The 14474-nt window shown below is 40.7% G+C and overlaps 2 protein-coding genes across 3 annotated transcripts in view; one reads left to right on the forward strand and one right to left on the reverse strand.

The window, feature by feature from the left end:
• The window catches only part of coq5 (coenzyme Q5, methyltransferase), a 16148-nt gene extending 15132 nt beyond the window's left edge, over window positions 1-1016 (forward strand). Inside the window, exons 6-7 of the mRNA XM_084729488.1 lie at window positions 1-63; window positions 652-1016. The exon at window positions 1-63 is cut by the window's left edge and continues 49 nt beyond it. Of these exons, the coding sequence (XP_084585614.1) occupies window positions 1-63; window positions 652-753 (165 nt within the window). The 3' untranslated portion in view covers window positions 754-1016. The remainder of the gene's footprint in view (window positions 64-651) is intronic.
• A 295-nt stretch (window positions 1017-1311) lies between these two features.
• Window positions 1312-14474, reverse strand: part of znrf3 (zinc and ring finger 3) — an 84390-nt gene continuing 71227 nt past the window's right edge. The window contains exons 4-8 of one of the 2 annotated variants that reach the window (XM_084728355.1): window positions 11328-11459; window positions 9881-9988; window positions 8383-8550; window positions 5557-5659; window positions 1312-5407 (exon numbers count right to left, since the gene is read on the reverse strand). In XM_084728355.1, coding sequence (XP_084584481.1) covers window positions 3657-5407; window positions 5557-5659; window positions 8383-8550; window positions 9881-9988; window positions 11328-11459 — 2262 coding nt within the window. In that variant the 3' untranslated portion in view covers window positions 1312-3656. Of the gene's footprint in view, window positions 5408-5556; window positions 5660-8382; window positions 8551-9880; window positions 9992-11327; window positions 11460-14474 lie in introns of both variants that reach the window. The other variant, XM_084728354.1, reaches the window with a different exon arrangement.

Consider the following 14474-nt stretch of genomic DNA (forward strand, 5'->3'; position numbering starts at 1 on the left):
ATTGCTGGAGACTGGAAGTCATACCAGTATCTGGTAGAAAGCATTCGCAAGTTCCCCGACCAGGTGAGAAAAAATGATTCTTTTATTGCTGTTTGCCTATTTGTATGTTTCTATTCTCAATTTGAACATGATTCACTCCAAGTTGAGACTATTTTAATTTTTTTTTAACTCCCCTTTTGATTGTACAGATCTTAATGTACAATTTTCCACTGTGCTACTTCTGTTGAAGTTTTTTTTCTTGTCATCTTTTTCCTGTTTTTAGGTGTTTTCAATAGACAAGTATTGTTTTTATGTTGTATTACTTTTGCTAGTGGAACTGCAATTAAGAGCTAATTTATTCATTCCATTGACTGTCAGTCAGAAATGTCCAACACACTGTCAGAGTCAAGTGTTCTTTTTGTCTGACAAGCAGATATTAATGTTTATGTAACAATTAATTCATACAGATAAAAGACGCAAATCGGAACCAGATCTTTTAATGAGATAATGTGATTATGGATTGAATAACTAATTCTTTTAGCAGTATTTGCAACTATATGTTCCTAAGTTTAAATTTATTCTTGTTATAGTTTCATTATGTTTAATTTTTTATGCCAAACACCACTCTGACATGGTGCAGTAATGATTTCCTCTGCTCTTGTTCTTCTGCAGGAGGAGTTTAAGGGAATGATCGAGGACGCAGGTTTCTACTGTGTGCAGTACCACAACTTCACTGGCGGAGTTGTCGCTCTTCACTCTGGGTTCAAGCTGTGAGACAGGATCGCCTTGTATAAAAAGCCAATGAGCAAAAAAGGCTGGCTCTGTGTTTCAGGCTTTTCTGCCTGTACGATGAACTGTCTGCAGAGCATTCAGACATGAACTTGAGAGCATGAAGCCCCGGAGCTCCTCTCTGCAGATGCCATTGCACCATGAGAGAAAATAAGAGGTCAGTGGACATATTTATAGACTCTACTGTACAGAAAACTGCAAAACTACACTTGATACCAATATTGGTGTAAAGAATGCCACACTAAAAACCACAATGTCACTGAGTCTGTGGTCAGTGTTAACTGAAAAATGAGAAACTATTCGAATAGTCAGTTTTGAATATTTTGTCCTTGTTGAACTATTGTACCTATGTCTTTGCGGTGAATAATAAAACTTGCAAAAAGTTGATCACAGTATCTGAATGGATTGTTCTCAAAGCTGCAGAAGGCAAATTATTACAACTAATGATAATACAGTTACTACACCTAACTGACTTCAGGAAGCAAAAAGTAGAAATCTCAATGCAGAATGCAATTAATGGAAAGGAGGACAGCACAACACGAGTTACTTGAATAAAACTGTATATTTTACAGATCTTTGTACACTTTAATTACAAAACTGTATGGTACTAAAGTTTTTAAAATCAGTTTTTTGGTCAGAGAAGATTTAATCGTCTTGTGTGCAATTACCATGTATATACAAAGTCTCATGTTAGTGATTTTTTTCTCAAAATAAAAAGCAACCAAATAACTCAAACGTTCATACACTCTGAACATAAGACATGGCTTAAAGATAAATATATTAGTAAATAAATATTCAGAGAACATATTTCCATTTATGAAATGTGTTTGCTATACAGGTACAGAAATATACACAGATTGATTTCTAGCCTTTTTTAAAACATTTGTAATGGTAATGACAGAAAATAATTATATTCTTAAAAAATTAAAAAATATTAATTTTTGTACACATTTTAATCTTCTTAAGTGCTAGAAACAATAACAAAAAACAAATTAAATAGTGACTCAAGTACCCCAAAATGTTATATTTGCAGTAGGTACATATCTCTATTCAAAAGGCAAGATTAGATTCTCACTTGATTACAGCACTGGGTTAACTTATAAATAGGGTTATTTCAGAAAGTTTTCCTCTTTGTAGAGAATGTGTATATTTCATAGAAACAGTATAAAAACAGTCTGCAGGACAAACAGAAAGGCATGAATGACAAGCATTGATATCGCGAGTATGTATTATGCATGGCACGATATGATTCAAACGGATACACTGTGGTATGTATAACTGCATCGTTTAAAAAAAAAAAAAAAAGTCACAGTACAATAAGAAACCCTTATGAAATATGAGTCTTTTCCAGCTACTTTCCTTTGGCCTGTTGATACACACTAAAACCTTTATAGATATTTATTAGAGCATGCCTCATTGAGGAAATTGGGTAAGTGACAGCAAGAATACGCTTTTAAGGGCTTCCAAACAAGAGGTAGAGTGCTACACTCTACTTTTGAAGAAATCTACTGACCCCGAGACACTGACGATTTAGTCTGGACTAAAAGTGGTGCAGTGTCTTTTAGATATTGCTACAAACAGCTTACCAGCGTAAGGCTTTCATGTTGCTCTGGCACATATCATACAGGTAGGCCACTACTGGACAGAAATGCAATGCATAATACAAATTCTGTATTAAGTTGAATAGAGACCAGTGTCAGCCTTGCATTCACATTTCTATGCATTTTTTTCTGTAATATATAGCTTCTTCTCCTCAGAGAAATGTGTGGGTCACAGACACTTACAAAGACCCATTTCCCTGCTCTTGAAAAAAGTAAAAAAAACAAAAAACAAAACAAACAATCATGTCTTTCTGTTTTGGTATAGCTATGTCCGTACAACCTATTTGAGTTGGTGGTTGAAGCTTTATAGGCAGTCAGTGTTCATGTGCGCACATATACATGTAGCTGTTTGTGAATTAAGAGTGTATTTTTTTTTTGTAGAGAAAATTTCAGATGCCTAGATCTTGCACAAAAGATGAGGGTCTAGATTAGAGATGCGCCGATCCACTTTTTTTTTTCAGTTCTAATCAGATTCCCAATACCCGAATTTGGATATATGGTGGTACTGATACTACACTAATAGCAGTGCTCTTCCTTCTTGATTATTATTTTTACTATTTGTATTATCTGTAAGGATGCATGAGGTTGAAACGTTGGTGAAAAGTTCTGTGTCAGTTGATGCACATCCAGTCAGAGTTTTCATCAATCTGGAAAGCTTGTTTAATTTGTGTAATGGAACTTGTATGGTATCCTCCAACAACTGTGCTATATGGGCTATGCTAATATGTAGTAGGTGATATCTCTAAGTGCTATTCATCTTTCATTTCGCACTGTTTAGCAAAGTATTTACAAGTGGAAAAAAAGATCACATTGTGGACTGATGATGTGAGTCAGCTATCCAGTGAATGACCTGCGTCATTATCGGTCCCCAATATTAAATTGGATCGGTCCCATCTCTAGTCTAGATATATTGCTCAAGAAATTGGCCTGGATTACTTTTTGCTGAAGGGGCCTAACCCTTGATGGTCTGCAAATAGATGACAATAACATCCTACTTCTAGTTTCAGTTAACAACCTCCATCCATATTTGTAGTATCACTGTGTCTCAGTGCTATGGTAACATAGTTTGAGACATTTGTGACCACAGGAATGAACTTTATACACTGTATATCTCAAGATGACAGGCCATTTCAGTAGAAATCCACACAATCTAAGATGATAACATTCAGCGCTCAGAGAGCAAGATTAGAACAAGGCAGCTGAGGGTTTCAATGATTGACTGACTGACTGACTGATACGGTACCAAATACATACTTCTGACTGAGTCCCTTCTCTCTGGGCTCGAGTTCATAAACCCAGACCTCCCTCATGTGTTGAAGTACTGCCTCCCAGTGCAGTGGGGCTCACAGAGAGCTGAGGGTGGAACAAAGCCCTGGTCTCCTCCTCCTGAGGGTATGGCTGACCTCTAAACTGTCCTGAGGTGAAGTACCCCTCCCTGGGCTCGTTTCGCTCCCCTGTCCGCACCTCAGCCTCCACTGTGACACTGATGGGCAGTAAACTGCTTTGGGTCTCTGCCCCTGTGCCCAATTCACAATCTGTGTCCTCAGGAATTATGGGTATCCTCTGGTTGAGTTCACAGCAGCCCTGCCCAGAACAGGCCTCTGAGTCTGCATGTGCGTACTGCACATTAACAGCGTAGTCCTCTGTGTAACGCCCTGCTGCGGCCCTGTGGACCTTCATCTCTTTGTAGAAGCAGCAAGGCAGCCCTTCGTAGCTGACCTGCTCTGAGGAAGGGCACATGTGCTCAGGAGCAAAGTAGTTCTTGGAGGTTGAGCTCTGGAAGTCCACCCCCCTGTGAAAGCGTCCTGTGGCCAGAGGCCCAGCTTGGTCCGAGTCCTGCCCTTTGCACTCCACGTTGGGAGGAAGAACCTCGAAACAGCAGCTACAGGCTGCAGCCCCAAGCTCCCCTGACTCCTCCTGCGCCCCTTTCCCCCTGTCTGCTCCGGTGGCCTCTGGAGCCCCGGCTGAGGTAGTGCTAGTGTTGCTGTTCTCCCTGGGTTCCAGTGATGAGCGACTGCTGTAGTTGGGCTCCAAGCTGCAGTTGGAGAGGTGGTCCCCCGAGTTATATCCCGAAGCTCCGGGAGGGAGCTGGAGGCAGTCATGTCCCAAGGGAGCAGGGGACGGCGAGTCCTCAGCCAGAGCTGTGGTGCAAGACCCAGCCCCTGCCTCCCCCATGGAGCCTCTACACGGACTCTTACTCCGGTAGACGTAAGGATCATAGTCACTGCTCAGCGAGCTGCGGAAGGTGGAACAGCTACCGTACACCCCTTGGTTGCTGACTTCAGTACAGTCCAACATGGAGTCGCTAGAGGAGCAGTGGCACTGGCCTGAGCTGCTGCTGCTGCTGTCACTACCAGGGCAGTCAGCAAGGTAACCGCTGCACACCGAGCGGTGGCCATGGTAACAGCTCAGGCCAGAAGTGCTGCCAGTATCACCTATCCTTGAGGAAGAGGCAGGTGCCATGTGTACCACTGTGGGGTATAAAAGCCCCTGCTGAAAGGCCCTGCTGTGGTGGCCCTTGTGGGCCCCTCCTCCTCCACCAAGCTGCCCTGCCATGGCAGGCCCTTGGCTGCCCTCGGGCTGTTGAGGGAAAGTCAACCCCTGAAAATAGTAGTGCTGGTACATAGTCTCGTACTGCGAGAAGCAGGCTGCTCGGGAAAAGTTGCGACCATGGAACTTGGGTCGTTTAAAAGCAGCATGATGTGGCTGTGCTGGGTAGGCGGGGGGTCCGCGGTGCTCTAATCCGCAGTGGTGGGGGTTGAGTGAGTGGTCCAGATGGAGGGTGGGGTGGTAGCTCCGGAGGAAGGCGGATGTTGATTGGGGTGGGTACAGACCTTGAGGGTCTGGGTGCTGGTCCACAGTGAGCACGGTGATGGGGTTGCCGTGGGGGTCCATGCTGGTTCTGGTTGGGTAGGCTGTCACCTGGCCTGCTCGGTGCACCCTGCCAGGATAATGGACTGGCAGCACCACCCGCTGGCGGCCATGGACTGGGTTGCCAGGGTCCATGCATGCTGGTCCTGGATTTCCCTTCTTTTGCTCTGTGAAACGAAATAATGTAACATTAAGAATCTCGCAAATTAAAATTAACTTTTCTCTCTTTATAACCAGGGAGCAAGTGTTTCTGATGCTGCCAGAGTTTTTTTTATCTAAACATCAAAGCAAACTAGTTGGAGGTGCACCAACTCACCAATGATGTTGTGTCTACAGTGGGGACAGGTGTGATGCTGGAGCAGCCAGGGGTCGACACATTTCTTATGAAATCTGTGAGCACAGGGGATAACCCGCAGTTCCTGTAGAGGAAAACACATGATTTAATAATAAGATTTTATCTGTACTGTCATCTGTAAAGTACAAATAGCAGCAAATACAGTAATGGCAAATGTCCAAGAGTGAGCTTAAGACTTTCCAGTAGATGGCTGCCTGCCATTAATAAAGAGTCTAAATCTCCTTAAGGTTTCTGCCTGTTTAAAGAAAGTTTTTCCTCACCACAGTCACCTAACTGCTTACTTTTGGTGGGAACAATTGGGTTTATTAAGAGTATGATATAGACTTGCTCTATATGAAAAGTGCCCTGTGATAACTTTGTTATAATGTGGCGCTATACTAATAAAACTAAACTCAAGATTGTGCCTGATCTTGATTAAAATTACATTAATTATTTTATTTGAACTTAATATCAGATGTTCCAATTAATACAGGTAAATTGTGTGCTAAATAAGTTAATGAATTAAACAATAAAAAGGTCCTCAATATCTCCTTACAGCAGGTGCACAAATACAAACATCTAATATCGAATGTTAAGGACATTAGACAAACTGCAGCACAGTTGAATTTCTCAGAGGTTGAGTAAATGTGGGGTTGAGTGTGTGAACGTCCAGAGGGTGGCAGCAGAGCTATTCAAAACTGTCAACTGTGGTGACGGTTTAAGCCTAATCAAGTTTTTACCTCTGAGCTGCCAACTTTACATCATGCCACAAACAAAACTCTTAACGAGACACCACCCCACAGTACAAATACAACTTTGATGCTCAATGTCACCACTTTCTGCAACAAAACAAACAAGAGGTTTGCACTTGAGGATTGATATGAAAAGAATGCAACGCTTTGTATTCAGATGGAGAATTGGTATGGAGGAATTCCAAGACACAAAAGCAGGAGCACGGTGAATATGAATTATAATGCTCTTCTCCAGTGAGAGCTCTTTGACTGCCATAAATACTTTACTCTATGGCTTAATGTGACTCATCTTCAGGCTCTTTTCCACCCAAGCTTTTGTTGCCTGCTTCACTGCTCAGAAACTGCTTTGATGCCATTCAGCCTTTTATATCGCCACTTCCTCTGTGCAATACTGGCGCCATGCTTTGTTGTGTTTTCTTCTCCTCCTTACCGAAGAGACACATAACCACAAAAAACACACACACATACACCAGCTATGTCCCCGTGGGCACTGGGGTTTGTCCCTCCAGCGTCCGTGTTGAGGATGAGCAACGCCGTTACAGTAAGCCCTTAAAAGGTCCAAGATTAGGGTACATATTTTGACAATGACTCCTTTAAGGATTAAAGAAGGCCACACTATAAAAACAGGAAGCATTATCACAACCCAGTGCACTCTGGGTACCGTTATCTCTCCAGGTGCTCTGAAAGACTGAACTAAACATCTAAAAGGCACCGGAAAGAACGTCACCGAAGATCGCAGGACTGCGGTCCCCGAGCACATCAGGGGAACTTCCATTCTATTGTCCACAGAAGTGCATTATGTTTCATGTCTACAGAATATGTAATGAAAAGAAAATAAGCTCAGTGGGTAGATGACCACACGAACACTGCCAGAGTGAAGAGGTTTGGTTCCTGCATGGTTCACTTTTGCACGCAGTCTTCTGTAAGACATCTTCGGATAAGAAGCCTTCACCAACACTGAATGATGCTCCTCTGGTCATGAATCTGCATCGTAACTTTTGCTTTCTTTTAATTTCTTCTTAAACATGATACTTTTTAACAAATGCTCTTTAAAGAAATATAGATTTTAAAAGGAACAGCTCCATTTTCTGCTTCAATAACTAAAATACTTATGTGGCAAACGTTGTGCAAACAAGCTGCTGATTATGCTCCTAATATTAATTTTAAAACAATAACTTCTTACAGGTATATTAAAAAAAAAAAGTATTTTGGATGTTTGGATGAAAACAGTATTTTTGTCCTTTTTAAACAATATTCTTTTGTCTTTTAAAATCCAGAATAAATGCGGAGATGTTTTTCTTCTCATGAAATCTCAATGATTAATTCAGTATAGGAACGTGTAGTAATGACTCTTGAAACTGGAAAATTTGCTAGAAAGTTGGAGAATTAAAAATTACAAGGGATGTAACAATTCATCAAATATCGCACAAAAAAACGTCTCAGTACTTCACTGGACAACGCAAATATCATCAAAATTATGTGGTTAATTCATGTATTTTTCTTATTTTATTTTTATAAAATAAGACTAAGACACTGCTACCGAGTGTTGCATTGATTTGCTTTGCAGTTGCACATAATTCAAATATTCATTGCAAAAGACTATTCACACCAATTTTTTTGCACATGCTTGGGTCATGGCAGGACATTTATATTTTATTTTATTTTATTGAGGGAAAAATGCAGTAACACTTTAAGTTAGTTACATATTTATTTCAGATTAATATTTAATAAAGGCCATTTTCTCAAGTAACTTTTCTTAGTTTTTTTCGATATCATAATAAATATTGTGGACTTTTTAATCATAGTATTATCGCACTTTAAGGTGTTAATATCGTTGCACCCCAGAAAATTCTAGACAAAAACTGTGTTTTGTGTGTTTGGTCAGTCTTATTAGCTACCAATACATGAAGATGGACTTGATATGAACATCAAGACGAGACATGTCTACCTTTATATTCATTTTGTTTGTGCGCACTTTATGGCAATTAATAGCACAGTTTGAATCATACCAGAGCAGATAAAGGGATGAATTCAAAGGGTAAATGTCTTTTCTCACCTCCCCATCGATGTACTTCTCCAGACAGATGGCGCAGTCAGAGGTGGAGCTGCTGCTCAGTGAATCAGAGGCTCCACAGCTGCTCTCGCGCTGGCCCTTTCCTTTGGCCTTGAACTTTCTCGTCTCCATCTTCTCCAAGGCTTGGATGGCCATTCTGTTCATGGAGCTCTGTGGTGGAGAGGAAGGTGGGACGGGGTCAGGAGGCGGGAGTATCTGCACGTTCGATGGGCCACGTTTGATTTTCTCAGAGTCAAAATAAGTTCATAAAATGACACAACTGTCGAAATGATTAAGTCAGTGATTATGTTTTTCAGGCGGCATCCTGTTAAATGTCAATACGTCAGTTTTCATTACGTGTTTGCTATTTGAACTGTGAGTTTTCGAACTTGCGGCTCATGTCATTATTTGAGAGTTTTCATCATTTTGCTTTGACTGACTGATGCATTAGCAACTCTCTCATTTCCTTTTATCTCTAATTTGCTTCGTGTTGCTGTAAAAATGTTACTTATTAGAAAAAATTATGACTCCTAGGTTGTGAAATACAGAACTACTTACTTGGATTAAGCTTAATGATTCACATGTGAAGCAGACATTGTGATTTAGAACCTGAATGGCTAGTTATTTATGCTCAGGCTCAACTAAATCAGGTCTTCAGAGGGTGTTTCCTCACAACTATATAATTGTAGGCTTTTTAAGGACATGCAGACATCCTGGTGAGCAAGAGACTGATGAACTTTGGCATGAAAGTTGCTCACCACAGGGTTGACAAACATGAAACATGAGGGCTCAAAAATCTGTATTTTCACTTTGTAATTAACTGAAGTCTTGTGAGGGCAAACCCTTGAGGAATCTGTCCGTACACCCAAAACTATTCTGAGTTTATTTCTTATCTTTACAGTTAAATTGGATAGAAAATGTTAACGCTGCGTAAACAATATTTACTCCACAGGAGGCTCATTAATTTTTCACATTTCAGGAAGGAAAAGTGAAAAAGTCGCCCTTGGTGTGAGCTGTTAATTAACCGCCGAAGGAAGTCACGACCAAGTCATCTGCTGCTGTGACACACACAGACACACACACCCATTACACACCCACACACACACACACACGTGTGCTGGCAGGATTACACCTGTCGTAACGGATGCCGCTGCAGGTTTTCTGCTCTGTTGTGACATTTCTCTGCATTTGTCTCCAGCAACCACCTTCTTATCAGCCTTAATTAAATGCTTATCCTGATTCATGCGCCAGACGTAAGCCTCCACCGAGAGCTTTCTGTCAACACACGAGAGGAATCAGTCAGCTGAAAGAGCTACTGTCGCCTGACTCAACGCCTGCAACTCTGAGTAAAGTCGTGTTGACTGGAAAAACAAGGCCGAGTGCTGTGTATTTGGGTGTGTTTTTTTTTTATGTAATGAGTCCTGTGTGACTCAAACTGGGATAATAAATAAAGATTCTCAAGTTGTGTTGTAGTGGTGATGAGTGTGTTTTAGACACTAACCTGGCTTCTCCTCTGCTTGAGTTTGATCTTGATGAGCAGAATGAGGCAAACCAGTGACACGACCACGAAGAACGCCAGGAAGATGCCCATGTCGAAATATTCCGTGGGCTGCTGTGGAAAAGGAGGGCGAGAGAAACACAAATTTGTCAAATAATCTTCACATGAAGTTGGTTATTTAAGGGGTTACTAGAGGGGTTATTGAGCCTTAAAAGAGGTGCTTCTTTCATTTCAGTTCACTGGCGGTTGAGGATATTTGATTATAGCTTTGTTAGCTGCTCACAAACCAGAGCATTCAGTGATGTGACTCATGTGACTCTTTACTCTGCAAATACAAAGGAAATTGGCAACTTTACACACAACTTAGTGGTGCTTTCCAGAGTAAATACATGGTTGATTATTCATGCAGTTCATTTCCATCTTATTTTCTTTTGTTTCCTTCTTAGACCAATCAGAACCAACAGATAGACAGAAAATGAATAACCAACTATTTTCTTAATTAATTGTTTTGGTTTTGCCCATGATAATCATATACCGTAATATTGTATATGATTATTATGCACAGTAACATATAACATTGTAATATACGTGAAATAATGCAATTATATGTCACTTTTCTTTACTTTGATATTGGCATTATGTATCGACCATCAGCCGTTCTGTTCTCTAAAAATCAGCACCATGGAAAAAAACATATCGATCAATTACAAAGCCAAACATGAGCTTCCTCTTTCTCAAATGTGACTGTTTTCTTTGCTTTATAATCATTGTAGACCGAACATCTTGTTGGACTTTAGGCTGGACAAAACAAGCAGTTTAAATATATCACTCTGGCTTCTGGAAGAACATGACAGGAATTTTTTCCCTCTTACTTTTGACATTTCACAAACTAATCAAGAGAATAATCAAGACAAGAAAAATAGTAGATTTGACATCTTTATCTTGAGCTTTATCTTGAGAGGTAGAGGTCCACTGACTTCAAGGGGTTGTTAATTTAAAATAAATTCAGCCCACAAAACAGCTGCTCAGAAGTCCCTGAGAATGAACAGATTGTTTTATTCTTCATCAGAAAAATGCCTCTTATCGGACGGTCCTTTCTCTCGGGCTTTCATTATGTCAAGTCATTTGACCTCAAAGTGTGCTGCACTCTTATCAAATATTCCAAGCAAACAAACAGCTCTTTGAATGGCTGATATTAATCTTCCACAGCGCTGCAGAAAAGTCCTCGGCCTCGGGGCAGCCGAGAGCAGAGAAGAAAGGAGGAGGGTCAGATTTCACAGCTGGAATGTAGTTTGTCTTCACATCTACAAAATTTCTCAGCGACGTTTGGCCTCACAAACACGTCCACCTCGTCCTCATGTTCCTCACATGTGCCTTACATTAGTCTCACACATACACACATGCGTGTCATCTACATGGAGCGGTTTGGGGTTTTGGCAGGAGCCCTTACCCTCGGTGGTCTGTGTTGTATCCGAGCGCGAGCCACTTTCTGCTTGTTGACGATGTTCATCAACTTGACGGCGTCGTTGCCCTTCACGTAAACCACCGGCCGCTTCAGAGGATCCTCGGCAACCTGGTTGAGCTGAAAAATGGAGACAGAAAAATACATCAAATACAGATATCAAACCTTTTTTTTAATCTACAGGTGGGCCATTTCAGATCCATATCATGATCTAAGGCTTCCAAAACTTCTCAGGCAAATCGTAAAGATCGCAGTATTTCATATCCTCTTACTTCCATTTACAAACTTCAGATAACCTCACTGACTAGCAGATCCACACTACGGTTGACGAATTACTTCTCAGGACTCTTCCGTGGTAGATTGAGTTGTGAGAACTCGAAAAGAGCTATTTTCTGATTAAGATATTTTTTTTACTTCTGTTTACAACTTATTATTAGATTTTAGGCACCATTTTAACACCTGTGTATTATCTTTAATGCAATATTGTCATAATTGATAAAAAAAGATTGCAATTTAGATTGTGCATTGTGATACAGTGGCACCCAACCTCACAAGATAAACCTGAGTAGCTGTGCGAAGACTGCAAGAAACAAGAAAAACATAGTTCTGCTACACTCTTAATGATTCAAACGTAAGACAAAAAAGAAAAGGATTACGTCTTGTTTTTAATACAGCATGCTTGACATCAGCGTGTTGCAGCTAAAAGCCTCCATCACAGTGTCAAAGGCTGGGCTTGTATCTGACATGCAATGGTGTCAACTGTGCAATATTAAAGGCTTTTAATCATACACAGGTTGAGAGTTTAGGCTGTTGTTGCAAATGTAATAATCTAAAAATCACCATTAGTGGCTGAACTGCTCAGAACTGACTGACAACGTCAATGTGTGATGAAGGGCTACAAGTAGACATAATGTAAGCAAAAAGTTTGGGAACTTTGCCCAAATGCATGTGAACTGTCTGAATGTAAAAGGCAATGAATGAACTCCTCTTCTACCGAAGAGAGAAAATGACCTATAGGCTCGAGACATGGAAAGTGTGGTCGCAGTTTGCCAGAGAGAGCCAGAGGAAACAGTCAATGAATAGTATGCTCTGGCTGGCTTTTGAGTCAGTTGACATACTCCTTTACTCCACCTCCGTTCTCTCCTCTCGTCTGCTGGTTGGAATCTGTAATTTGAAAAGCCCAAGGGAAATACCGAGGATATTCGCATTTCTATTTCTTCTGCTGTCGTCATGTTCCCCAGTGAAATACTGTATGTTCTGGTTTGAAAGTATAGACTCTGAGACTTTTGATCTCGTTTGATTTTGGTCCGCTCCTCCTGCTTTGAGAAACGACTCCTCCAGGACTCCTCCAGCTTGGCCTTTGACAAACAATACAGCATTTAAAAGTACAACTACTAGTTCTATAATAAACCTAAGATTAGTTCTAATCAGAGTTTAACAAAACTGTTTAATATGAGTAAATCCAGGTTTGAAATTAAACAGAGCTCTGTTAAATTAAAAACTAATATCAGTTTCACAGTTTACTGATATAAACTGAAATTAAACAGTTTAATCAATATGGAGATGGTTGCTTTCTCAAATTAAAATAAATTGTAATTTCAAGATCTGTTGGGACCTAGTAAGTATAAAAGAGAGGAGAAAACTGTACAGCTGCTCTGTATTCCTTAACAAAACACTGTATTATTTGATAGCCAGCTAAAAAGCTAACAAAACATTACATTATTTGATAGCTATCTTAAACATTAACAAAACATTGCATTGTTTGCTAGCTAGTTAAAAAGTTAACAAAATGTTACATTATTTCCTAGGTAGCTAAAACATTTACAAAAGGTTTCATTGTTTGCTAGCTAACTAAAAGGTTAACTAAAGATGGCATTGTTTGCTGCCAAACTAAAGAAATATGGAGAAATATGACCAAATAATAGAAGATACAAAAAAAGAGACTGCCTGGCAGCAATAGCAGACTGTTTCAGCAGATCAACTGGTGTGAAAGAAGACGTGTCATCAAACTAATCTGGGTTGAGGCTCTTGAACTTGGAACTATTTTTTAGCTGAATCCATCTCATACAGGCAGCCACTTTTAAAGTTAAACCTCCAGTGCAAATTCTAAGTTAATGTAGGTTCACAGTATGAATTGGAGTTTGAAACACTGATGCAAAAGCATTGAATTTAATCTAGGTTTAGAGTGAAAACTAAACAGGTTTAAAGTTAAGCTCTCTTAATTTTAAGTTAGTCTTCATGTTTGGTGCAACATAACCAATCCTTGTTTGTGCAGCACAGCGTATCTGTTTAAAGAAAGTTTATCACAAACTCAGCTTTTCCCCAAACCAAACAACCAAAGTGTTTCAGCCATGAGCAGCACTTGGCCTCACGTACAGTATTAATTGAGATAAAAAGGAGGTCAAGTACATTAAACTTCATAAAGCTTTCCTCCTAATTTCAGCCCCGGGACCTTAATTCTTCCCTGAGCTCCTCCTCCCTGCCCCTCGGCCTTGTGGGTCCTGTCTCTGCTGATCGGGCCGCTCTGACTGGAAAAGCCTCTCGGGGGAATTTAACACAGCCGCCCAGCGATGCCTTTCATGTGGTCTCCGCGCAATCCCTTTTATCTCTCAGCTACGCGCTTTACGACCCAGCGGCAGAGAAGAGGAGGCGAGGAGGGAGGGAAAAAAAAAAGAAAAACCTGCAAGTCCAGGCCTGGCGTGGCGAGGATGAATACCACAGGAGAATTCTTGCGACAAAGGCACTCAGAGGAGCAACTCATGTATTATACCTCTTAACAGCAGCGACACGGCAGCAAGAAAAGAGTGGAAGGAGGAGGAATGTGAGTGTCTGGGGTGTGCAAGACAAGAAATTCACTTTGTTCTGACTGTAGCCCCTCCAAATGTGCACTCAAAGACAGATCTGTGCTCTCAGGGGATGAGGTAATGTGCGCTACCTGTTCAATTATGAGCTCAACAGAGTTTGGTCATGGTCTAGTGAAAGCTGAACCTGGATATCCATTTTCAGTTCTCCAAACACAAGTTAGAGAGCTCAAAGGGCCCCGGAATGGTTGAATGAGCAAGGCTGATCCACATGCTTCTGAACAGAACTAAAGATAGAAAGATCATTGTTTGCACAAACAGCACACACACACAG

The sequence above is a fragment of the Lutjanus erythropterus genome, chromosome 10, assembly GCF_056507025.1.
Source record: "Lutjanus erythropterus isolate fLutEry1 chromosome 10, fLutEry1.hap2, whole genome shotgun sequence".
NCBI classification, from domain to species: Eukaryota; Metazoa; Chordata; class Actinopteri; order Lutjaniformes; family Lutjanidae; genus Lutjanus; species Lutjanus erythropterus.